We start from the raw sequence: 27,260 nt of genomic DNA, 5'->3' as shown, positions 1-27,260 counted from the left end.
AGGTGGTATCTCATTGTGGCTTTGAGTTGTTTTTTCCTGAAGATGAGTGATGTTGAGCATTTTTTCATGTGTCAGTCGGCCATCTGGATGTCTTCTTTGGAGAAGTGTCTATTCATGTCTTTTGCCCATTTCTTCACTGGATTATTTGTTATTTGGGTGTTGAGTTGGATAAGTTCTTTATAGATTTTGGATACTGACCCTTTATCTGATATGTCCTTTGCAAATATCTTTTCCCATTCCGTCGGGTGCCTTTTAGTTTTGCTGATTGTTTCCTTCACTGTGCAGAAGCTTTTTCTTTTGATGAGGTCCCAGTAGTTCATTTTTGCTTTTGTTTCCCTTGCCTCCGGAGACGTGTTGAGTAAGAAGTTGCTGCAGCCGAGATCAAAGAGGGTTTTTCCTGCTTTCTCCTCGAGGATTTTGATGGCTTCCTGTCTTACTTTTAGGTCTTTCATCCATTTTGAGTTTATTTTTGTGTATGGTGTAAGAAAGTGGTCGAGGTTCATTCTTCTGCATGTCGCTGTCCAGTTTTCCCAGCAGCACTTGCTGAAGAGACTGTCTTTATTCCACTGGATATTCTTTCCTGCTTTGTCAAAGATTAGTTGGCTATACGTTTGTGGGTCCATTTCTGGGTTCTCTATTCTGTTCATTGATCTGAGTGTCTGTTTTTGTGCCAGTACCATACTGTCTTGATGATTAGGGCTTTGTAGTATAGCTTGAAGTCCGGGATTGCGATGCCTCCTGCTTTGGTTTTCTTTTTCAAGATTGCTTTGGCTATTTGGGGTCTTTTCTGGTTCCATACAAATTTTAGGATTGTTTGTTCTAGCTCTGTGAAGAATGCTGGTGTTATTTTGATAGGAATTGCATTGAATATGTAGATTACTTTGGGTAGTATCGACATTTTAACAATATTTGTTTTTCCTATCCAGGAGCATGGAATCTTTTTCCATTTTTTTATGTCGTCTTCAATTTCTTTCATAAGCTTTCTATAGTTTTCAGTGTATAGACTTTTCTCCTCTTTGGTTAGATTTATTCCTAGGTATTTTATGGTTTTTTGTGCAATTGTAAATGGGGTTGATTCCTTGATTTCTCTTTACGTTGCCTCGTTGTTGGTGTATAGGAATGCAACTGATTTCTGTGCATTGATTTTATATCCTGTGACTTTGCTGAATTCATGGATCAGTTCTAGCAGTTTTTTGGTGGAATCTTTTAGGTTTTCCACATGGAATATCATATCATCTGCAAAGTGTGAAAGTTTGACCTCCTCCTGGCTGATTTGGATGCCTTTTATTTCGTTGTGTTGTCTGATTGCAGAGGCTAAGACTTAAAATACTATGTTGAATAACAGTGGTGAGAGTGGACATCCCTGTCTTGTCCCTGACCTTAGGGGGGAAGCTGTCAGTTTTTCTCCATTGAGGATGATATTAGCATTGGGTCTTTCATATATGGCTTTTATGATCTCGAGGTATGATCCTTCTATCCCTACTTTCTTGAGGGTTTTTATCAAGAAAGGATACTGTGTTTTGTCAAATGCTTTCTCTGCATCTATTGAGAAGATCATGTGGTTCTTGTGCTTTCTTGTATTGATGTGATGAATCACATTGATTGTTTTGTGGATATTGAACCAGCCCTGCATCCCAGGTATGAATCCCACTTGGTCATGGTGAATATATTTTTTAATGTATTATTGGATCTGGTTGGCCAATATCTTGTTGAGGATTTTTGCATCCATGTTCATCAGGAAAATTGGTCTATAGTTCTCCTTTTTAGTGGGGCCTTTGGTCTGGTTTTGGAATCAAGGCAATGCTGGCTTCATAGAAAGAGTTTGGAAGTTTTCCTTCCACTTCTATTTTTTGGAACAGCTTCAAGAGAATAGGTGTTAACTCTTCCTTAAATGTTTGGTAGAATTCCCCTGAAATGCCATCTGGCCCTGGACTCTTGTTTTTTGGGAGAGTTTTGATTACTAATTTGATTTCTTTACTGGTTATGGGTCTGTTCAAATTTTCTTTTTTTTATTTATTTTTTAACATTTATTTATTTTTGAGAGACAGAGAGCGACAGAGCATGAGCAGGGGAGGGGCAAAGAGAGAGGGAGACACAGAATCCAAAGCAGGCTCCAGGCTCCAAGCTATCAGCACAGAGCCTGATGCGGGGCTCGAACTCACAAACCACAAGGTCATGACCTGAGCCAAAGTCGGATGCTTAACCGGCTGAGCCACCCAGGTGCCCCTGTTCAAATTTTCTGTTTCTTCCTGTTTCAGTTTTGGTAGTTTATGTTTCTAGGAATTTGTCCATTTCTTCCAGATTGCTCATTTTATTGGTGTATAATTGCTCATAATATTCTCTTACCATTGTTTTTATTTCTGCTGTGTTGGTTGTTGATCTCTTCATTCTTGGTTTTATTTATTTGGGTCCTTTCCTTTTTCTTTTTGATCCAACTGGCTAGTGGTTTATCAATTTTATTAATTTTTTCAAAGAACCAGCTTCTGGTTTCATTTTCAAAATCTTTTCTAATTGAAATTAGGACCTTTTGTCTGCAGAGTTGCTTAACACTGGTGTTACTGGACCCCGCTTGTCTTGTTTTTAAGGAAAGGAGGCTTTGGGGAGTAGTAGTGTAGTTTCCTTGGGAAGTGACTGTCTTTCCCCAAGAGTAGCGCCCCCCCCCCCCCCCCCCCCCGCAACCTTACGCTGTCTAGCATAGGCAGAACAGAGCCTGCTGTCCTGGTGTATCAGCAAGTATGTTCTTCCTTCACAGTGTGTTTATCTCTGCCAAATGTTGATTCTTATTACTTTATTTTTATTGTATTTTAAAAGTTTATGTAAGTAATCTCTACACCCAACGTGGGGCTTGAACTCACAACCCCCAGATCAAGGGTGGCACACTCTTCTGACTGAGCCAGCCAGGCACCACGAATCTTATTACTTAAAAAAAAAATCCTTGTATGTTAATCCAGTTAGAACTAACGTGAGAATTTTAAGCGATACAATTTGAAACATAGCTCAGTAGCTGTGGAAGATCAGATCAGAATGCCACAAGCGTTGTGTCCTGAGTCCTTGACAGAGGTGACTTAGGGTTGGGTCACCAGCTGGGATGATGTGATGAACCTCCACTTATCCCAGTTTCCATCATAAAAGCTGGAACTGATTTTTTTAACTATTTTTTTTTAATGTTTATTTATTTTTTAGAGAGAGAGTCAGCACAAGCAGGGCAGGGGCAGAGAGAGAGGGAGACACAGAATCTGAAGCAGGCTTCAGGCCCTGAGCTGTCAGCACAGAGTCCAACACGGGGCTTGAACCCATGAACCATGAGATTATGACCTGAGCCTAAATTGGACGCTTAACCTACTGAACCACCCAGATGCCCCTTAAACTAATTAAAAAAAATTTTTTTTTAACGTTTATTTATTTTTGAGACTGAGAGAGACAGAGCATGAATGGGGGAGGGTCAGAGAGAGAGGGAGACACAGAATCTGAAACAGGCTCCAGGCCCTGAGCTGTCAGCACAGAGCCCGACGTGGGGCTTGAACTCATGGACCGCGAGATCATGACCTGAGCCGAAGTTGGACGCTTAACCGACTGAGCCACCCAGGTGCCCCTCCCTTGAACTAATTTTTAATGCCAAAAAATGACTTTTAGGGGTGGCTACCTGTCAGAGCTTTTATTTACTATTTTGGGTGGTGGTTGGTTATTGTTTATTTTGTTTATCTCAAACATAGAAGAATATTCAGAATAATATAACAAAAAAATGTTCGTGGCCCTCCAGCTTTGTCATATCTCAATATTATACCATTATCCTGCTTCAGATATTCGTACTTAAAAAAACAAATCAGAGTGAAGATATTTCACTTCTCAGTGCTGTTTACTTCCTTACCCCAGCGGTAACACTATTCTGAATTATATATTCTCATGCATGTTTTCCTTTTTTTATTGCATGTGTGTTTCTTTACAACATTGAGTGTTGTTTTGTATATTTTAAATGCTTTTTTTTAATGTTTATTTATTTTTGAGAGAGAGATACAGAGCGCGAGTGGGGAAGGGGCAGAGAGAGAGGGAGACAACAGAACTGGAAGCAGGCTCCAGGCTCTGAGCTGTCATTACAGAGCCTGACGTGGGGCTTGAACTAATGAACTGTGAGATCATGACCTGAGCCAAAGTTGGACGCTCAACCGACTTGAGCCACCCAGGTGCCCCAGTTGTTTTGTTTATTTTTTAAACTTTATATAAATGGTTATTATCTTGTATTTATTTTTCTGCAGCTTTCTTTTTCACTTAATGTCATTGAAGTTTATCCATATTGATTTATGTTATATTCTAGTTCATTTATTTCAAGTTGTATAATATTCCATTGGATGAGAGGGCTATAATATGTTTATGCATGTTCCTATTAATGGATGTTTAGATTGCTTTTTATTTTTCACTGATCCTAACTGTGTTACAATGAAGATTCAAATTTTCCTTGTATACCTGTTCTAGAATTTCTCTAGGAGCAAAATTTATAATTCATAGGGCTGAGCATCTTTAATCCTGGTAGATATTTCCAATTATTCAAAGTGTCAGTTTGCACTCCCACCAGTTGTGTGTAAGAATCCTTGCTTAGCAGCCTCCCCAGCATTTTGTACTGTCAGACTGTGGCAAAAACTTTATCGAATGTGTATAAAATGTTTCTTGGTCGTTTGAGTTTTCTCTTCTAAGAGTTACCCAGTCATATCCTTTATCTTCTTACTGTTTTTTTTAATTTAATTTATTTTTTAATTTACATCCAAATTAGTATATAGTGCAACGATTTCAGGAGTAGATTCCTTAATGCCCCTTACCCATTTAGCCCATCCCCCCCTCCCACAACCCCTCCAGTAACCCTCTGTTTGTTCTCCGTATTTAAGTCTCTTATGTTTTTGCCCCCTCCCTGTTTTTATATTATTTTTGTTTCCTTTCCCTTACATTCATCTGTTTTATCTCTTAAAGTGCTCATATGAGTGAAGTCATATGGTATTTGTCTTTCTCTGACTAATTTCGCTTATCATAATACCCTCCAGTTCCATCCACGTAGTTGCAAATGGCAAGATTTCTTTCTTTTTGATTGCCGAGTAATACTCCATTGTATATATATCCCACATCTTTATCCATTCATCCATCGATGGACATTTGGGCTCTTTCCATACTTTGGCTATTGTTGATAGTGCTACTATAAATGTTGAGGTGCATGTGTCCCTTCGAAACAGCACACCTGTATCCCTTGGATAAATACCTAGTAGTGCAATTGCTGGGTCGTAGGGTAGTTCTATTTTTAATTTTTTGAGGAATCTCCATACGTTTTCCAGAGTGGCTGCACCAGTTTGCATTCCCACCAGCAGTGCAAAAGAGATCCTCTTTCTCCATATCCTCGCCAACATCTGTTGTTGCCTGAGTTGTTAATGTTAGTCATTCTAACAAGTGTAAGGTGGTATCTCATTGTGACTTCTTACTGGTTTTTAAAGAGTTACTCATATATTGTGGATACTAATCCTTTTACTGGCTCTATATCCACAGGTATCTCCCAGACTGGCTTATCTTTGCTTTGTTTGTATTTTCTTGTGAATTTTCATTTTTAATGTAGTGAATTTATTGATCTTTTCCTTTTCAGTTTACACATTTTGTGCCTGGGAATTTTGATTAGAAGTGCATTTGATTAGATGTTCATTTGATTAGAAGTTTATAGGGAGGGGTACCTGGGTAGCTCAGTTGGTTAAGCCTCCAACTTGACCTCAGGTCATGATCTCACGGTTTGTGGGCTCAAGCCCCTCGTTTGGTTCTGTGCTGACAGCTCAGAGCCTGGAGCCTGCTTTGGATTCTGTCTCCTTCTCTCTCTGTCCCTCCCCTACTTGCACTCTCTTTCAAAAACAAAATAGTAAAAAAAAATTAAAAAGAAAAAAGCTTATAGGGAGAATTGACATTTTGTAATAGTCTCCATCTTGGAACATGTCAATCTTTCTGATTATTTAGGTCTTTTTTAATGTGTTTATTTCTTTTTAGTTTTTATTTTTTAAAGTTTATTTATTTTGAGAGAGAGAATGGGAAGGGCAGGGAGAGGGAGATAGAGAGAGAGACTCCCAAGCAGGCTCTGCACTGTCAGCGCAGAGCCCCATGTGGGGCTCAAACTCATGAACCATGAGCTCATGACCTGAGTGGAAACCAAGAGGTGGACGCTTGACCAACTCAGCCACCCAGGCGCCCCTCTTTTAATGTCTTTAAATGAAGTGTTATACTTTTTGTCACAAAAATCCTAACATATCTTTCTCTAGATTTATTGTCAGGTAACATATGGTTATTGTTGCTATTGTAAATAATATTTTTAAAATTATACTTTCTAAATGGGTGTTAACTGCATATAGAACTAATAAAATAGGTTTTTCTATATTAATCTTTCACATAACTGCCTTACTATGCTCTCCTGTATTTTTTTTTTAGCTCCTGTATTTCTAATAGTAGTTTACCTGTACATTTTCTATGTTGAAATAATAGGATCCTCAATCGTTGACAGTTTTCTTTCTTTGTTCCAATTTTTATGGTTTCTATGTGTGTCTTATTTATTGGTTAGAATCTCTAACAACTTGATGTTGATAGAAATTTTGATAGCATGCAACCACGTCTTGTTCCTGAATTTACAGTGTATGTTCCCATATGTTCTCATACTAAATGTGGTGTGGTGGCTTTTGGTGGACTCCTTTTATCCAGTGAAAGAAGTTTTCACGTAGTTTGCTAAGAGTTTGTTTGCTTTTGTAATCATAAATTAGTTCTAAATTTTATGAAAGTTTTTTCTGCATCTTTTGAGATAGCATGTAGCTTATTATCTCCTTCAATCTGGTAGTTGTATTATCAGAAATTTTTGGGAAACTAGGGGCGCCTGAGTGGCTCAGTTGGTTGAACGTCCATCTTTAGCTCAGGTCATGATCTCACGGTTTGTGAGTTCAAGCCCCGTGTCGTGCTCTGTGCTGACAGCTCGAAGCCTGAAGCCTGCTTCGGATTCTGTCTCCTTCTCTCTCTGCCTCTCCCCACTTGTGCTCTGTCTCTCTGTCTCTCAAAATAAATAAATGTAAACAAAAATTTTTTTTTAAAGAAAATTTTTAGGAAACTAGTTTTAGTCTTCCCTGTTGGCTCTTGCTTTTGTTTGATTAGTTGTTCACGTGTTTGTACTTTTGGATTGTGAGTGCATCTTCAATAAGGCTTTATCTATGGGACTCTTATGTGGCCCAGATTGGGGTGTGTCCCAGAGATGTTTTGCATTTCTTCTAGCTGACTAGTGTGTATCACTTGCCTGGGACCACTTTAGTTTTGATTAATTTCTTGGACTATGTAGATTAGATACTTTTTTCCCCTCCTCCAAACTAGGTTGACACAGCTTTTATGTTGTCTTCTATGTTGCTGGTTATTTTCTGTATCATTCTTTCCTGGGAGTATAGCTCTTCATGTTCTGTCTTTATGTAGAGGTTGCAGTCTTTCCTTTTTAGCTTCTTTGAACCCCAAGGCATTGTTTCTTATCTTACTTCCACCCATCCCCAAGACTGGCACCCTCCTCTTCTCTTTGGACTGCCATTGTGTTAGCTCTCAAGAGTATTTGTGTTTTCAGTTTGCTTTTCATTCTTGGTCCTTGGTCCATTCTGTTACTTTTTTTGGTGAAAACTGTTATGCATTTAAAATGGATGCATATTGGGGTGCCTGGGTGGCTCAGTTGGTTTAGCATCCGACTTCAGTTCAGGTCATGATCTTGCAGTCTGTGGATTCAAGCCCTGTGTCAGGCTCTGTGCTGGCAGCTCAGAGCCTGGACCCTGCTTCGGATTCTATATCTCTCTCTCTCTCTCCCTCTCTCTGCCTGTCCCTTGCTCGTGTGTGCTTACTCTCTCTCTCTCTCAAAAATAAACATTAAAAAAAATTAAAAATTAAAATGGATACATTTACATAGAATTTTACCCATATGTTTAGATGTTTTGCATTGGGAAAATTTGCAAGATCTCCTGTCTGCCAAGGTGCCAAGCAGGAAGCTCTTGTCCAAATTATTAGATGGACCTTGTTACTGTGGTGCTATCTTGTTGGTTTCTACTAGATAGCTTCTAGAGCTGTTAACCTGGCATCTTCTGGTGCTGTCCTACCTTCATGACTCTCGTATACCCAGTATTCAAGTACTCACTATCAGTAATTTCTTTGACGGATAGTAATTTTAGAGACTTTGGGGAGCAAAAGTATAATCCATAGAGAAGCTATAAAATAGCACACTTAATCTTGGGTTTTACTAATTCTGAAATTTGAAATGGAATGTATTTCATAGTTCTTGATCAAGGTAACAGCAACACTAAAGCAGCATTTGTAAAATGGCACAAGTTCTTTCCATACTTTTATGTTAGTGGCATTTTTTAGAAGCCTGTCCAAGCTCAAAATATGTAATTATTCTTATAATTTCAATATTTTATTTATTATAGAGAGTTTATAAATAACTACAGTTTGTATAGTACTAATATCAAGTCAAAAATATACATAGAAGCCTGCCTCGTATGTCATATCCAAACTAGTGTAAAAATAATGTTATGAACTTCATTAAGAGCAGGCACATTTGGAATGTGAAGAGGCTCACTTGTCAGAATTGTTTGTTGTGGAAGCTATTGTTTTTTGTTTGTTTTTTGTTTTTATCTTTAGTTAACGGGAGAGATGATTAGGAGATTCCGGAACTCCTTGTGATGTGGAGGGTTCAGTAGTTTCTTGATTAGCTTGGCCGAGTGGCAGCTCTAGCCCTGCATTTGTAACTAGGCCAGTGCCACCATTGACTTAGCTGAGCCTTTCATTCAGCTCCCTGTGATGTGACAGTGAGTTGCACTCCTTCTTGTATGCTGTGGTGAGCAGGAGGGAAGCTTAGCTCCTCATCCTGTCCTTTTTCTATCACTTACTACCTTTCTGTTTTTCATGCATTTGTATTTTGCCCATGGTGCTGGGGCAATGTCCACTTGAGAACAAGCCACAAGAATGAGTAATAACTACTTGTTAAGTAAAAGACGAGAAGATTGGAACTTCCTTAACTTTGCCCAAACCCAGCCCTGGAGTGTGTCCTTGAGATTTGGCAGTTGTCTCTAGGTGTTCCACTTTTATTCTTCACTCTCAATCAACTAGATTATTCTTGGATGGTGGATGCCAACTTTTGTAGGTTGGCATAGTGAGTGCTGATGCGACAGAGGCTTGGTTTAATTCCAGGGCAGCCTCGCCCTGGTTAGAGAGCAACTGTGCAGGCCTAGACTGTACCCTTAACTGCACTAGGGTACATGAGTATCTTGGGCACCAGGGATCAAGTATGTTTAGTGTGATTAGGGAAGAAAATACATTGTAAATTTCCTAGTGGGACAGAAACATCATTTTTTTTTTTTTGTATTAAGGGTATCATTTTAAATTATGATTAGATTTGATTTGGTATTTTTATTTACTCAAATGCTACAGACTTCTTTGGTGTCCCCAAATGACACTGTTATTGATTCTTTCTGTTTTGGAGTCAGATAGTCTTATGGCTTCTTGTTCTGCATCATTCTTTGAGGCATGTATATTGTATCACTTCCACAATGCCTGGCAGAATGTCTTTATTATGTCATACATAGGCTTTGGACCGAATTAATTGCTAGCCTTTCTACCTTTTCTTTTGACCATTATTTCTACAAAATAACTATCAGCTACTTTTTTCTTTGAAGTATTTCCTCAAGCTTTATGTTCATCTCAGTCCGTGACCTTTATCCCCTCTATCATTATAGTATCTCATGGCCATAAGATTACTATGTGGATTATTTTGATCTCTTGTACCTCCAATATGGTGTAATGAAGTTGTGGCCTTGCCTCCATGGAATAAGCATCTGTTTCTGAAGAGTGATGAGTACATGGTTTGGTGTATGTACCCACACAAGCCATGTTGCAGTCTTTGAGAGATGGCCTTTCTTCCCAAGGGTTAATGTCCATTTTTACATCATTTCTGTTTACAGAGATGAGGTTTCCCTGCAGGTCCCCTTCTTACTTGCAAAATCTGTAGCCTGAGTTTTGTCCAGATTCCATATGCTTTTCCTCAAAGAATTATAGGAGTATTAGTTTGAAAGAAGCTTTTTTTTCTACTTCACTATATTGGCTTTAGGTCAAGTACACACTCTTTTTCCTCCACCAGTTCAGATGTCACTGTTTTTGTCAATATTCATGTCCAGTGTTAGACCAGAGAGAGACTTATAGGGCACGTTTACTTAAGTAACTGGTTCAGTGGTATGAATCTTAAGCTACTTATTTCTTTAATGCTGAAGTGTGTGAAATGTGTGTGTGTGTAAGAGCCTAAGAAACTGGGCACAGGTTGAATAACCTTGGCCACAAAGTAACAGTGAAATATGTAATCTAGATAGATTACATAAGTCTCCTTAGAAGATTGTTCAGAATTGGGCCACATCTACACAAAGAAGGAGGACAAGCTGGTGAGTCCAATTTCTACTGGCTGGTGGGGTGCTGTTTGTTTATGACATTGACCAGACCTAGAGCCTTCCAGAGGGAACCCAGGTGAGACTTGCCTCAGAGATGATTCCAGTTCCTGCTGGGCTCCCGAGGAAGAGGGAGAGAGGCCTACCCCCTACCAAGAGGACATCCTGTCTGTGCATGAGGATGCTGGGAGGCTTAATTTAATTAGCCTTTTTAACCCTATGTTTTTTGTGTCTTAACGGAAAGGAAGTTTCATACTAATTTGTTACTAATTAACTATAGAGAATAGTCAGCTAGGTAATCCTTCAAATCTGTACTTTGAAAGAAGGTATTTTTATACTTGGTAAGTGTTTAAATCTTTGGAAAACTAGGAATAGATAATTTTATTCTCTTTTTCAGTGTCTTTTAGAAGGTTGTTTATTTACTTTTGCCACTAAAGACTTCACTGGTGTATTTCCTAAAGACATTTTCTTATATAATCACAAAATAATTCTCAAGATCAGGAAATATAATATTGATATAATACTATTGTCTAAACCATAGTCCATATTCCATTGCTTCAACTATTCTCAGTTCTGGCTTTTACAGCTATTTTCTTCCCCAGATCCAGGATCTCATCCAGGATCCCATGTTGCATTTAGTGTCCTCTAATCTGAAATTATTCTTCAAGAATTATTTTATGTATATGGTGGGGTATACACGGTTAGCCCCTGGATTCTTGTCTTCTAGTTCATATTCTGATCCTTACTTCCTCATGGCATTCTGGAGAAAGGTGCTGCCACCTTGAGAAAAAAGGGATTGTATTTGAATGGAACTCATTTTGATTCTTCTACATTTTGGTAGCTACTAATAGATTTGGCAGTCTAAGAGGGTGTGTTGGCCAAGGGAGGTATCTAATAACAGGTGATGGTTAGACTCTATATGTAATTTGAACTGCTTGCATTACTAATGATCCTCATTGGTTCTGCTAGTTTTTCTTTACTCTCATAATCAGTTTTTATTATCCGTTGGAAATACAGAAAATAATGCATATTTGATCGGTGGTTCTTTTCCTTTTTTGTGATTTGAGAGGTAAATGCAGTATGGATTCCCATTTACAAATCCCTGTGCCATTTAATAATTTAAGTCCACTGGAAATGTGACATTTAGTAGTTTAAAGGTGCAGGCTACCTCTTGCATTGAAGTAAATACCACAGTTTATTTTTGCACATGTGAAGTCAAGAAATAATAGATCTTCAGATTTTTTGTTGCACTTTTTACTATGGTTTGTCACTTAAATCTTTATGGCACCAGGATATTTCCCAGTACCAATAACCAATTCTCTGATTCTCCAGATACCAAATGGGTGTCCAACAATTCATTTCTGACACTATTCCAAGTTAGCAGAGACCTAAGGCTAAGGACTCAGTCCCATAAGACTTTCCCCAACTTCAGATGCCAGTTGTAAGTCCTTGGCTATCCATACTTCTGACTGACCATAAATCAGGGCTCCCATGACCCCCCTCCTTAGGCTCAATAATTTGCAAGAATGACTCACAGAACTCAGGAATATACTTATGTTTACTGGTTTATTTGAAAGGACACAGCTCAGAACAGCTAAGCGGAAGAGATGCATAGGGCAAAATATGGGGGAGGAGTGGCATGGAGTTCAATGCCTTTTCCAGTTGTGCCATTCTCCCAGCGTCTCAGTGTATTCACTGACCCAGAAGCTCTCTGAATCTCAGTGTTCAAGAGTTTTTATAGAACTTACTCTCCAGCTCCCCATCTCCCATCTTGGGAGGTTGGTGGGCAGGACTGAAAGTGCCAGTCTTTTAGTCACTTGGTCTTTTTGGTGACCAGTGCCATCATGAGGCTGTCTAGGGGCTCTACCCTAAGTTACTTTGTTGGCACGGATTCAGCTGTGATCAAAAGAGGGCCCAGGGTAAACAGCAGAAGACACTCCTGTCACTCAGAAAATTCTAAGGGTTTGGGAGCTCTGCCAGGAACCAGGGAAAAGGACCAAATATATTTTTGTTTTGTACCAAAGGCACCATAGGAGTATGCACCTGACTAGTCTTACCATTCACTTTAGAACTGTGAAGAGTGGAGCCAGATGAGTTTACTTATATTGGTGTGCCTGACTGGCTGGCTGGCTCAGCTGGTAGAGCATGTGACTCTATTTTTTTTTTTTTAATGTTTATTCATTTTTGAGAGATGGAGAGAGACAGAGTGTGAGTAGGGGAGGGGCAGAGAGAGAGGGAGACAAAGAATCTAAAGCACACTCCAAGCTCTTAGCTGTCAGCACAGAGCCTGACGCGGGGCTCGAACCTATGGACGGTGAGATCATGACCTGAGCTGAAGTCGGATGTTTAACTGACTGAGCCACCCAGGTGCCTGGAGTATGTGACTCTTGATCTCAGGATCGTGAGTTCAAGCCCCACGGTGGGTGGGGAGCCTACTTAAAAAAAAAAAAAAAAGCATAGAAACATTTATGTCTTTAAGGAGCTTAGCTTAGCACACAGAGTGCCCAAGTTACTGGCAAAGCTAAATCAAAAACTTGAGTAAGCATGTAAATACAGTGATATTAGTATATCATATTTTTCCTATAGAATATTTTGAAAATATGCATGTATATCACAAAATAGTAGTTATCCATTAAAATTTTAGTTAATTGGTAGTAGATACCAATTTAGGAAAAACATAGTATGCAACCTGTATACCATGTAGTTATAACTATTTAAAAACGAATGACAACTGAAAATCTAAAGCAATCAACATCAACTCAGCAAATTAGTGGCTATTTGCATTATAGAAGGATTCATGTAGAGTTCCTGCTATAGTTTTATTTTTAAAAGTTTTGATTTATTGAAATGCTACTAGCACAGAGCTTTTCAGGACTGTATCTGGTACATAAGTTGACTAGATATGGAGAGATCTTCCCCAAAGTTGGTGCTGAATGTTTGCAGGACTATGAAGGGCAAACCATCCCCTCTGTGCTCAGCTTGTGTTTGTCTGAGTTTGAAGACAACCAGCCTTGAGCTCCATGGCTCTGTCATAGTTAGAAACTCCTAAGAGAAAGGAAGAGCCTCAGAGGGCTGGGGCTTTGGGAACAGACTGGTCAGGGACAGTGAAGGTGGTTGTAGATAGAGGGAGTTGGAGAGATGAGACACTGGCATGATTTGGCTTCTCTCCAAGCCACTTCAGTCTTACCGTCTAGTAGATAAACCCGACCTGCTTTTAGGCTGATCTGCACTCAGGGCTGGTTTGGGCCTCAGCAAGCCTAGGGAAAGTAGGCCAAACATGCCCCCACCATGTAGATCCTTATCTCTGTCATCCTCACTTTAAGAATTGAGAGCTGTGTGGAAAGAGATACAGGGGTCACAAGTTGAATGGTAACATATTTAGCCAGAATTGCTTTTACTCTGTATTCAGAGATCCAGGGACCTTACTTTTATTTTTAATTTTTATTTTTATTTTTATTTTCATTTTTACTATTTTTATTTTTATTTTTTTACTGCCCTTAGATTATACTGATGGTTTAAAATATACATGTGGCATGTGTGTGTGTGTGTGTGTGTGTGTGAGAGAGAGAGAGAGAGAGAGAGAGGGAGAAGAGAAGAGAGAGAGAGAAGAGAGGGAGAGAATTTTTCAGAGCCCAGATTCCTCTGGGGAACATTGGCTATGTCACATAGCCTTCTCACAGCCAAAGCTGTCACTGCTGCTTTAGTTCATATCTTACCAACTCAATTGTTTGTTGCCCTCCCTCCCCCCTTTTTTTCCATCTGACTCCATGGAGAATTAAATGAGCCTTTAATTTGCTCCTCTCAGCAGTGGCCTTCTAGAGTTTTACTCCTACTTATTCAAAATACCTGGGACTGACCCTGCAGGGATGCGCTGCTCAGTGACCTCTTGGATGAAGAACCTAAGTCAGGGAGCAAACACAAGAAACCTCAGCCCTTGGCCATTTTAAAGAGGTTGGGCATTATAGTAAAAGTAAAAATTTGACTTTTCAAATGTAGTATTAACTTTAGTCACTGAGAAAGTTTGCCCTTGATGCTGAATTACATCTATAAAATAACCTGTATACCATTAATATATCAGATTAATCTTGTACTTTTTTATCTGAATACAGTATGGAACTGTCCAGATATTTTTTGTTGTTCATGTAATGTGATTCTGTTTGTTACATTTTTTAAAATGCTAATTTTTCTTTATGATACCTGAAAATATGGACTCTAAGACTATAGATTTCAAACTATTTGGTCTCAGGATCCTTTTATACTCTTAAAAATTATTGAAGATCCCAAAAAGCTTTTGTTTATATGGGTTATAATGGTTAATCTTCACTGTATTAGAAATTAAAACAAATTAAAAATATCAATTTCTTTAAAAAGTAATAAACTTGGAGCACTTGGGTAGCTCACTCAGTTAAATGTCCAGCTCTTTTTAAATTCTTTAATTTATTTTATTTTATTTATTTTTTATTTTTTAAAATTTACATCCAAGTTAGTTAGCATATAGTGCAACAATGATTTCAGGAGTAGATTCCTTAATGCCCCTTACCCATTTAGCCCATCCCCCCTCCCACAACCCCTCCAGTAACCCTCTGTTTGTTCTCCTTATTTAAGAGTCTCTTACGTTTTGTCCCCCTCCCTGTTTTATATTATTTTTACTTCCCTTCCCTTGTGTTCATCTGTTCTGTGTCTTAAAGACCTCATATGAGTGAATTCATATGATATTTGTCTTCCTCTGACTAATTTTGCTTAGCATAATACCCTCTGGTTCCATCCACATTGTTGCAAATGGCAAGGTTTCATTCTTTTTGATTGCCGAGTAATACTCCATTGTGTATATATACCACGTCTTCTTTATCCATTCATCCATCAATGGACATTTGGGCTCTTTCCATACTTTGGCTGTTGTTGATAGTGCTGCTGTAAACATTAGGGTGCATGTGTCCCTTCGAAACAGCATACTTGTATGCCTTGGATAAATGCCTAGTAGTGCAATTGCTGGGTCGTAGGGTAGTTCTATTTTTAATTTTTTGAGGAATCTCCATACGTTTTCCAGAGTGGCTGCACCAGTTTGCATTCCCACCAGCAGTGCAAAAGAGATCGATCCTCTTTCTCCACATCCTCGCCAACATCTGTTGTTGCCCGAGTTGTTAATGTTAGCCATTCTGACAGGTGTGAGGTGGTATCTCATTGTGGCTTTGAGTTGTTTTTTCCTGAAGATGAGTGATGTTGAGCATTTTTTCATGTGTCAGTCGGCCATCTGGATGTCTTCTTTGGAGAAGTGTCTATTCATGTCTTTTGCCCATTTCTTCACTGGATTATTTGTTATTTGGGTGTTGAGTTGGATAAGTTCTTTATAGATTTTGGATACTGACCCTTTATCTGATATGTCCTTTGCAAATATCTTTTCCCATTCCGTCGGGTGCCTTTTAGTTTTGCTGATTGTTTCCTTCACTGTGCAGAAGCTTTTTCTTTTGATGAGGTCCCAGTAGTTCATTTTTGCTTTTGTTTCCCTTGCCTCCGGAGACGTGTTGAGTAAGAAGTTGCTGCAGCCGAGATCAAAGAGGGTTTTTCCTGCTTTCTCCTCGAGGATTTTGATGGCTTCCTGTCTTACTTTTAGGTCTTTCATCCATTTTGAGTTTATTTTTGTGTATGGTGTAAGAAAGTGGTCGAGGTTCATTCTTCTGCATGTCGCTGTCCAGTTTTCCCAGCAGCACTTGCTGAAGAGACTGTCTTTATTCCACTGGATATTCTTTCCTGCTTTGTCAAAGATTAGTTGGCTATACGTTTGTGGGTCCATTTCTGGGTTCTCTGTTCTGTTCCATTGATCTGAGTGTCTGTTTTTGTGCCAGTACCATACTGTCTTGATGATAACAGCTTTGTAGTACAGCTTGAAGTCCACCAACTCTTGATTTTAGCTCAGGTCATGATCTCATGGTTCGTGAGACTGAGCTCTGTGCTGACAGAAGCATTCTTGGGATTCTCTCTCCCTCCCTCTCTGCCCCTTCCTCTCACTCTCTCTCAAAATAAATAAATAAACATTAAAACAATTAAAATAATAAATTCAATATGTATTAAATAATTTTTAATGAAAAATAATTGTTTTCCAAAAGAAAAAAATTAGAAGAGTTGAATTGTTTGACACATTTGAAAATTTGAAAATGTCTGATTGAATAGAGATAGCTAGATCCTCAGATCTGCTTCTACATATAATTTGTTGTCACTTATTGTTTTGTTAATTTACTGTATTGTAGAAGTAGATGAAGAAGGCAGGTGGAAAATGGATGAGTGTTTTAATAGCCTTTTCAGGTAATTGTGGGTATTCTTTAATACTGTATCTAAACTCTGACAAGTGGTAGTTTCTTCAAGGTTAATTGTAATATGGAATTCGAAACCACATCCAGGAACTTCTTGTATTCTGTTACATTAAAATCCATTGGTCTGTCTTGCACTTCGGATGGTTCTTTAACCCATGTATGATTTTGACTTTGTGGCTCCCTTGAAAGTGTCTTCAGGACCCCAGGGGTCCCTGGACCATCCTTTGAGAACTGCTGTCTTAGAATCTGGAAGGGATCTTGAAGATGAACTAGAGTCCATCTCTCTCCTGGCTAGAATAAGAGGGGTAATGGAAGCTGAGGGAGAACTGATTTGACCAAGGTCATGCAGCTAGTTTCCCATAGAGCTATGGCTAGAATTTAGGGTTTGGTTTTGTTTTGTTTTGTTTTCTCTTTTAAGAGAGACAGAGACAGCTTGAGAGGGGGAGGGGCAGAGAGAGAGGGAGAGAGAGAATCCCAAGCAGGCTTTGCACTGTCAGCACAGAACCTGATATGGGGCTCAAACCCACACACCATGAGATCATGACCTGAGCCGAAACCCAAGAATCAGATGCTTAACCACTGAGCCACCTAGGCATCCCTGGAATTAAGATTTCTTGACTGATTCTGTAAACATGGCTCCAGTGCCTCTGTTGTGCTTTGTGCTGAGTCCCTGGGCCTGGCCCCACTGCATTGCCTTTTGGGGAGAGTTGTCTCCTGTGGCTTTCCTCCTTAGAGTCCTGAATGTTTTGTTCACCTTCTTTTCCTTATTTTGTCTTAATTAAGCTCCCCATTGCCAAAAGTCTCATTAATAAAATATTTCAAGCTGTGTCACTTTCTAGCTCTGTACCTGCTTTGTGTGTATTAAATGTGTTCTTAAGTGACTGAAAGGTTATTAAAAGGCATTTGGACTACATGTATGCATTGGGCTTTTGTCTTGCCCAGGAAAGGTGTTTTGAAATAATTTCAGAGATCCACAGTTGATCTCTCAGCAGACTGGAAGAATCTTGTTGATACCCTGTGAGTACTGGAAATGGACTGAACTCTTTTTAAAAAGTCTTTGAATTATATAAATTGCTTGACTAATGTGTTTCTTTGAAGTGTTGCCTAAAGTTTTAGACTGAATGTTTTCATGCTTTTAAGACTTCATACCCCTTGCAAATTAGCATAAATGCATGGTTTTGTTTATACTCTTAATGGAAAAAGAAGTGTACATGGCACTCACTGTGGAATTGCTTTGAGATAATTTGAGGAAATTTAATACAACTCAAGGTTACCAAAATTAATGAGGACATGGCAGTTTGGAATGGTTTCTTTTATATCAAACATAGCATCAGGATGCTGCCGAGGACCTCTGGAATTGCATGGGCTGCCCCACAGTGGTGAGGCAGTATGTGCCCACAGTTCTATGATTTTAGTGTGCACTCTCCAAGCATGGTCTGCTTTGTGAACAAAGGCTTTGCTAGTATGTGTGTGTGTCTTTGTGTTTTTCTCTCCTGTGTATTCTCCTCCCCAGGGGTGTGTCTTAGGGCTGTGTCCGCATGATTAATTTCACTGATTCTTAGCCAGGCACCACTCTATAGACAGGTGACATTGTTTTTGAACTTAGCAGGGCAGAGGAACCAAATTTTCCTTTACTCTCAAGGCTGTAAGGGGCTGGCCTGGGATTGGCTGTGGGTTTCTTCATAACTATATATAGTCTCTTTTAGCAAACACAACATATTAAACTGTAGACCTTAACATATTACTTAGGGATTGGATATTTACTTTTCAGAGTGATTCTTTTTAGAGTTTCTTTAAATAGCTAGTTCTCTAGTTTCATTAAGATAGTATTTGATTCCCAGAATTTGCTTTGTAGGAATACAGGTCCTCATTAAGGTGTAGCACACCCATAATCACTCTCCTAGCGCTCCTCTTCCCTGGAGGTTGAGGCAGTGTTTCACATGGGCTGAGGAGCAAATGAGGGAGATACATTTTTTCCTTATCACCTTTTTCCTCACCTCTAACAGTTCTACTGAGCTGATTTCTTGAATCAGGCTGTCTGTGTTTGAAAGGCTGTGCCCACATGGAAGTGTTTGTATGTGTGGATAGCCTTATAGACAGAATGTGATTGACTGTGCTGCTGCCCCCCAAGGTTAACTATTCCTCTGACATTTTCCCTTTGTTGCTTTTTTTTGTTTTTTGTTTTTGATGTTTATTTATTTTGAGAGAGCGCGCATGCATGTGCATAAGCAGGGGAGGGGCAGAGAGAAAGGGAGAGAGAGAGTCCTAAGCAGGCTCCATGCTGTAAGCCCAGAGGCTGAACCGTGAGATCATGACCTGAGCTGAGATCAAGGGTCAGACACTTAACCAACTGAGCCACCTGGGCATCCCTGTTGCTTTTTTGAAAGAGATCAGTAACAGCAAAACCTGCCCTTTGAGTCGTTGGTATGATTTTGAAGAGTGGAGAAAATTCATTTGTGTCATCTCTGTAAAGAAATTTTAGTGGCTCTTGCAAGGTAGGGAAAGAGAATAACCAAATTTGGTGGGATTTAAGAAATCTATCACTCTCCACTTTATTCTGTTATGGGCATCTGATGGCCTGGGTACTATTTTATTTTTAAATAATTTTATTTTTTTATTTTAACATTTATTTATTTTTGAGAGACAGAGACAGAGCGCGAGCAGGGGAGGGGCAGAGAGAGAGAGGGAGACACAGAATCTGAAGTAGGCTCCATGCTCTGAGCTATCAGCACAGAGCCTAATGTGGGGCTTGAACCCACAAACCGCAAGATCATGACCTGAGCTGAGGTCAGACACTTAACTGACTGAGCCACCCAGGTACCCCTGGCCTGGGTACTATTTTAAAATGTCCTGTACTTAAAATGTTTTGAGTAGGGGCCTGGACCAATGTCTCAAATTCTAGTAGTATGTGTGGTTGTTGATTTTTTTTTTTAAGTGTTTTTTTATTTTTAAGAGAGAGAGAGAGACAGAGCTTGAGTGGGGTAGGGACAGAGAGGGAGGGAGGGAGATACAGAATCCGAAGGCTTTGAGGTGTCAGCACAGAGCCCGATGCAGGGCTCAAACTCACAAACTGTGAGATCATGACCTGAGCTGAAGTCGTGTGCTTGACTGACTGAGCCACCCAGGCGCCCCTGGTTGTTGATGTTTAATTGATATTTGCTTCTATCTATTAGGAGCTTGGGACTGAGGTTATTTTGAAGATGTTTGTTAACTAGGTTTACAGGAGGCTTCTCATTATTATTGTTTACCTCTAAGTGATTGTCATTCTTCCACAACCACACAATTTCTTCTCTGAAATGACAGACATTCAGATTACATTAAGGTACTTGCTAATTAAAATTGTCTTCTAAAAGCCACTCCATAATCAACCAAACACACTGTAAGCAAAACACTTATCTCAAGCAGTCTAGGATGAACCAGAGGGGTTATGCTGATTATAAACATTGACTTCCACATACAGAGTAGCTGCTGTTGAGTTATCATCATTACTCATCTTCAGAATAATTTTCATTTCCAAAGCTGCTGACATCTAATTGATTTACTACTTCCTTTCAAAACCTAATGAACTTAAAGATATAGGATAGTTATTCCCTGAGAAATTTGGAATTTGTCACTCAGTGAATGGTGACTCAGCATTAGTTATATTAATTTGTATTTGTGGAACACCTTTTTTCCCTGTGCCTTAATACACTTTGTGCGTGTTTTGGAAGTGCGTTATTAATGCAAAAATTTTAATTTTATTACTAAATCATTTCATAGATTTTTTTTTTTTGGTTTCATTGTCTTGAGAGGCTAAGTACATGACCCACCAGGACACATACACACTCATAATTCCTGTGGCTTTTAACTAAACAGTCTTGAACTTAAATTCTAGCTTTCTAGAACTCTAAAGGATCCAGTTTACTTCATTTTGTTTCAGGAGGACATAAAAATTCTGTTTCAAATTGTGTCTGGACCTTAATAAGAGATTTCAGTTCTGCAATAGTTTTTGTGTTGAATAATTAGAGACTTGTATTTTAGTTTTTATTTTGGGAGATGGGAGGAATTTTAGGATAACCTGATTGTGGATGTGGTTGTCTGTAGCAGTTTGTCGTATAAAAGATTATTTATTTTGTGTTCTTCCTCCACATTTTATTATGAAAAATTTGAAATATACAGAAAAATGGAAAGAATTGGTCAGTGAATCTTTATGTTAACATTTTGCTATATTTGCTTTATCTCAGAGCAGTCTTTACCTTGTTTTTGTCCCCCTCAAGAAGAAATGACTTTTATAGCTGATAGTCAAGTAGACCAAGTGAGAGCAAAAGAGTGAGACAGACAGACATGCACAGTGCCTGGCACATAGAAGAGTTAATAGAGCAAATTGGCAAATGAGGGAGCGAACGTGAATGAATGAATTGATCTAAATAGGACGTGCTTCCAGCTCCAGGCCACAAAGAAACAGTTCTCAGCTAAATACCTGCCCTTAGGGATTTACTGTTTGGTCTGAAGGTGAGAAACCGCAGAAGGCAAACCACTTTGCCAGGTAACCCATGTGAAGGCTTCAGTGAAGGTCAGCATAGTCAAGCATGGCTATTGGAGTTCAGAAGCAGGAATATGATCCCAGAAGACTGGGGCAGTTGACCAAGACTTCTTGGAAGAAATGGAGCTGGAATTGGGCTAAGAGGTAGGACAGAACCTGAGAGCAGAGATGGGCGCAGGGGCATTCTGGCCCATGGGGAGCCTGAGGTTCCCCACATACTTGGGAGGAGTGGGAGTGTGCTAAACAGCCAGCTGCCTGCTGGAAGCCTTCTATTCAGGTGGTTAGAGAGTGGACTGCCTTCTGGGTAGTGCTCCAAGGCAGGACCTGGCCCTGCTCTAGGCAGTACCCACTCACTCCCTGTTCCTTGAGTACTCCCAGTTACTCTCACTCCTGGGCTCTGCCCTTGCTGCTCACTCTCCATAGAACACACTCTCCCCAGATGTCTGTGTGTCTCCCTCTTCTTCTGGCCTCTGTTCAATGAGAACTTCTCCCTGATCTCTTTCTGGCATGCACCAGCTTCTTAGCACTGCCCAACATGTTTCCTACTGTGTCCCCAAAGCCTAGTATAGTGCCTGTGATTATATATCTATAATGTGTATTTGTATATGTATGGATAAATAGAAATATAGAGAGTTGATGCTCAGGAAGTTGAAGGAATGAACAAATGGTAATTCTGAGGCATAGAGTGTGTTTGGTCACTTTAAGATATTTTCATGTCCAAGCAGCTAAGAGAAACTTGAGCTTCTCAGGGTTAGTGCACTTGTGAGGAAGGTGGAGATTCGGGTATGGTTAGCTTGCCCTTCCAGGGCATTCATCCTTGGCATTTTCTCTTTGAAAGAATCCTGTTCCTGAGTGAAGCCCTTGGTGATTCTGATGCCTCTTTTCTTTCTTTCAGGACCCCTGCAGTGTACCATGAGTCGGTAATGCCCACTGAGGACCTCTGGGAGCCATGTCAGACGAATCCGCCTCAGGGAGCGATCCAGACCTGGACCCGGACGTGGAGCTGGAGGATGCGGAAGAGGAGGAGGAGGAGGAGGAAGTGGCAGTGGAGGAGCACGGCAGGGATGACGCGGAAGACCTACTGGATGGTGAGTGGCTCTACTGAGTGACATGGGTTGTCTTTTCTTTTCTTTTCTTCTAGTGGATTTTTTGCTGGAAGAGCATGGTATTTCCAGTTGGATTTCTTAGGTCATCTATTGTGAGAAGGCAGACACTGGTTGCATAGCAACAATTAACTCATATGCTCTTTCTCAGGAAGTGAATTGTTGTTCCTCTATCTAGGCCTCACTTTAGTGCTGGAAGAACCTTTAGCATTTAACTCATCTTTGACAGACATGTGGATTCAGATTCAAAGATTTGAGAGTAGAGCATACTTGCCCGAGTCATGGAGAAATCAGTAGCAGAGTCCTTGTGGCAAGACTTTGTGGTCTGGGGGTCATGGATTCATCAGATGGCTACAGGCAGGTGTGGGGGTAACCGTGAGTTTCCTGAAATTATATGCACAATTCTGCTTGTATGGACATGAGGGGATTACCTAGGGAGAGATTCTCAGATGAAAGGTACACAACTCCAGAAAGCTTATTGCATCTCCTGTGGTGCTGCTCTGCCTCCCAACCATTTCTAGTGACTATAGATTGCTTCTGATGGGAGAGAACTGCACCTTCATAGCTGGTAGACCCCCTCTGGACTCCTATTTGGCTCAACCCTTCCTTTGCCCCCAACTTGTTGAAGTGGCATTGACTTTCTCTTCTCTAGTCCACTGTGAGATCATCTGGCTAGCCATAGAGCTTCTCAGTTCATTCCAGCCTTGCATGGCATAGGATGGAGTTGTTTGCAAGCTTCCTGTAAACTGAGGAATAAAGTTTTTGTCTGTTGTTTATAACAGACCACACTAGTAGAACTAGGAAAATGTGCTACTATTCTTCTCCAGATTCTAGGAGAATGAACATCAATTCTGTTTCTTTGCTGCTGGTACTGTCTTCAGTTCTCATTCATCCTGACAGTTGTCACGTGGTTCAGGGATCAGTTTTTCCTCATTTATACTGTTTAGGTAGTCTCTGCCCTATTTCCACTTCACCTCTGGCAGGGAAATTACCATTTTATTTATTTATTTTTCCTGATATCATTTGCTGTCCACTGTAATTCAGTTGGAGTCTCCCAAGATGGTACTGTAGTTCCTTTCTATATAAAGTAGAATAAGTAGAAATAATGGAAGATAGTGTGTGCTGGCACGGTATACCATCATACTGTCTTGCTTTGGTCTCATGGTTCTTAAGATGGCATTAGAGTGCCCCTGGTATCTGCATCACTTTTTGCTTTTTATCATTTGGGTTCTCAGAATTATATTTCAGCTACCCCCTAGATTCATGTCAGGTTTAGATTGGATTTTAGATGTTGCTGGTGGGTATAATGGATATATACACACAGTTTTCCCTCTTGGCTTCTTGGAATCTGGTTTCCTTGTTCGGTTCTTAAGACAAAACAAAACATATCCTTCTGTGCACTTTATTATTTATTTAGAAGCAGCAAGATTTTTTAAAATTATTTTTTAATGTTTATTAAGAAATTGTTTTTAATGTTTATTTTTGAGAGAGAGAGAGAGACAGACAGACAGACAGACAGACAGTGGGAGCAAAGTAGGGGCAGAGAGAGGGAGACACAGAATCCAAAGCACGCTCCAGGCTCTGAGCTGACAGTACAGAGCCTGATGCAGGGCTCAAACTCAGAAACCGCAAGATCATGACCCAAGCTGAAGTCGGGTGCTTAACCAACTGAACCACCCAGGTGCCCCTAGAAGTGGTGAGAATTTAATTGTGATTTGTCACAGCTGTGTAACTGGAGGGTTTTTTTGTTTGTTTGTTTGTTTTTACTATTTATACAACTCTCAGATGAAACAATTTTTTAAAAATTTGAAATGACTTATTTTTATTGCCTTTAAAGTTCCGAGTGTTAAAGTGTTTGGTGGGTACTTTTTCTCTTGCCTTGCCAGGGTTATCTAACTTCTTGGAATTTGATTAAGTATCCTTTTGATGTTTCACTGTAGTGTTAGAGCTGTGCTCACCCAGGCACTCCCAAATGGAAGTGATACTTGTGTTACTTGTGGCAATTCTGCCCCTGTTTTAGAGCTCACAGTTTTCCTGGTTCTCTCATTTTGAACACTATGAAATTTTGTTGAAACATCTGAGACCTGCCTGTCTGTTCAGTCTTGCCTTTCCTGCCTTGGCTTGCTGGTCATCTCACAACCTTAATGGGTAGAGCGGCCCGCTATTCTAAAATTAGGAATAGCTATGAATAGTCTTAGCTGGTATAGTGTGATGTGGCCTTTTGTGGTCTTGGAGCAGTCTTTCTCAACCTGGGATGATTTTACCTCCCAGGGGACAATTTACAACGTCTGAAAACACTTTTGATTGTCACGACTTCTGGGAGGTGGGGGAGGAATGCTACTGGCATCTTGTGGGCAGAGACCAGGGATGCTGCTAAACATCCTACATTGCACAGGACAGCTCCGTCCTACACACAGTTATTGTGGCCAAATATCAATAGTGCTGAGATTGAGAAACACTTTCAAAAAAGAAATTATTACTTCAGCTTTTTTTATTTGAAGTTTCATCTCTATTGGATAACAATAACTCACTTTTATAGTGCTTCTTCATCGTTTACACAAACATCTGAACAATCGTACTAACCTTTTCAAAGAACTGTCTTTTGGCTTTGTTGATTCTCTTGATTTGTGTATGTTTTCTTTGTAATTTCTACCTATAATAATCTTCCTTCTACTTCTAGCAGTACTTTCAAACTTCTTAAGAATGTGCTTACTGTTTTTTCCTAATAAAAACAATCAAAATTATAAATTTCCCTGTAAGTACTGCTTTAGTCCATCCTCTCACAAACATTTTGACATACTTTATCTTGATAATCCTATCTGTTAGGCAGAGCAGATACATTTTAGGGATGAGGAAACTGAGGCTCAGAAAGGCAAATGGCTTACTCAGTATAACTTTTCAAGAAAGTGGCGGAGCTGGGCCTTTGGTTTCCAAAGTGGTACTCCTTTTTCAAATCCATGTTGCTTCTGAGACTATAGATTCATATCATTCCCTACCTGTAATGGGTTGCTTTCTCTCTTAGTTTGTACTTTAAGGAAAGAAGTTGATTGGTAATACTGTTGACTAGAGATGAGAGAACAATTAGAATAGCATGAGTAATGGCAAAGTAGAAGGGCAAGTATGGCATATGCTAGAGAATGGTGAACTATATTGTTTGATGTAGAATTGGACACATTAGGGGGATGACCAGAGTGAGACTGGAGCGGTGGCCTGGAATCAGGTTAGGAAGGAGTTTAGAATTTGTTTTATAGGCAGCATGGAATTGACGGAAGTTTTTACTGGGGAGCATTCATTAAACCTTTGATTTTTAGGAATGTTGTTTTAGCAGCATGAAGAAGAGATGGCCTATTAGATGGTGAAGACCAACTAGGTCTGTGTTAGAACTTTACAGAAAGGATTAATGAGGATTTGAACTGTTTGGATCAGTTGACCTACACAGGAGTATTAAATGATCAGATTTGTAACAGTGGAATTTATAGGACTTGGTGACTTACTTGATGTGTGAGGCAGGTTGAAGATGGAATAGGTAAAGCCTGGGAAGATAATGAAATCTTTACAAAGGTGGGAAGAATGGTATAGGGAGTGGGGGAATTAGAGATGTAGCTTTGCTACATTAAATTGGGGCATTATCTCCTCCTTGATACTGACCTTTGAACGTTGACTTGTGGGGTAGTAGTCTGAGAATAAGGAGACTTTGGCTCTTGGGGAGTAGCACCATGATTTTGTCTTTAAAAAGGTAGAGAGAAAACAGTGCTTTCCATTTCTAACACATTAGGGGCTCATGGCATGTTGTGAAACATTTTTGATTGGTTTTTGTTTCCCCTGTTTGTTTTTTTCTTTTTCTTTTAGAGAGAAAGAGCAAGAGAGCGAGAGAGCATGTGCATGAATGGGGGAGAAGGAATCTCAAGCAGGCTCCATGCTCAGCATGGAACCTGACATGGGGCTCAATTCCCTGACCCTGGGATCATGACCTGAACTGAAATCAAGAGCATACCCTCAACTGACTGAGCCAACCCAGGCGTCCCTCATTCCCCTGTTTTTCTTTTCTCCAGATGTCTGTGTTGAGTTTTCTCTATTCTCTTGGAATGGTGGGAGAAGTTGGATGTCAGCACCTTACGGGGTCTCTGATTATCAAAGGTAGAGGTTCAAAACCTGGTGCCTCTGGGAATTGGCTTTCCTCATGCAAAATGTTTTTCTGGTTCAGTATTTTCTTCTAGCTCAGCTTCAGGTCCAATGTCTTGCCCCAGATAAAGTACTTAGAAATATTTAGATGAAGGGAACTCCTAGAATAATCTAGCCTTTACAAAAAAAAGTTCATTTTCAGTTGCTGCTTAATGTGTATTCCAGTGGATGTATAAGTGTCGCACAGCTGGTATCTGTCACAGAGTCCTATGTTTACATGGCTTTGTAAAAAGATCTTTCTTTGCCTTGGTGGTTCATTAGCACATTTGTTTTCCTCAGCATCACTCCACTGTAAGCCTTCAGTGCAACTGTAAGTGATGGAGTTTAGACCAAGAGATATTTTCAAGGGTTTTCCTGTCTATACAAATGGCAAAGATCTTAACATCTGTTTCCCCAAGGTAGCTTCTTGTCCTCTTGCAGCAGGGAGACAGGGAGAAAAATAGCAAGAAACCTGGTCCTGAATATGCGCTAGTGGTTGGGTGGGTGGAGGGGATGCTTAAAATTTAAACTATTAACAAGGACTTCATGTGTTTCTTATTAACATTCATCTGGATTAATGGATCCAATTCCTGATTTCACTTGTTCTCCAAGTGAATAATGAATCTTAGTTTAAAAAAAAATTTTTTTTTAAGTTTATTTATTTTGAGAGAGACGGAGACAGCATGAGTGGTGGAAGGGCACCTAGAGAGGG

The 27,260-nt window shown here is 39.8% G+C and overlaps 1 protein-coding gene across 5 annotated transcripts in view; it reads left to right on the top strand.

Annotated features, from left to right (window-relative positions):
• RAD54L2 (RAD54 like 2) overlaps positions 1-27,260 on the top strand; it is a 114,505-nt gene that overhangs the window by 24,496 nt on the left and 62,749 nt on the right. For 4 of the 5 annotated variants that reach the window (XM_027038844.2, XM_027038843.2, XM_027038842.2 and 1 more), the window contains one exon: positions 22,180-22,372. In XM_027038844.2, coding sequence (XP_026894645.1) covers positions 22,234-22,372 — 139 coding nt within the window. In that variant the 5' untranslated portion in view covers positions 22,180-22,233. Of the gene's footprint in view, positions 1-17,077; positions 17,780-22,179; positions 22,373-27,260 lie in introns of those variants that run through there. The other variant, XM_053219292.1, reaches the window with a different exon arrangement.

The sequence above is a fragment of the Acinonyx jubatus genome, chromosome A2 (assembly GCF_027475565.1).
Source record: "Acinonyx jubatus isolate Ajub_Pintada_27869175 chromosome A2, VMU_Ajub_asm_v1.0, whole genome shotgun sequence".
NCBI classification, from domain to species: domain Eukaryota; kingdom Metazoa; phylum Chordata; class Mammalia; order Carnivora; family Felidae; genus Acinonyx; species Acinonyx jubatus.
Note: the sequence above shows the minus strand (reverse complement) of the source record. Positions and strands in the feature narration are given on the sequence as shown.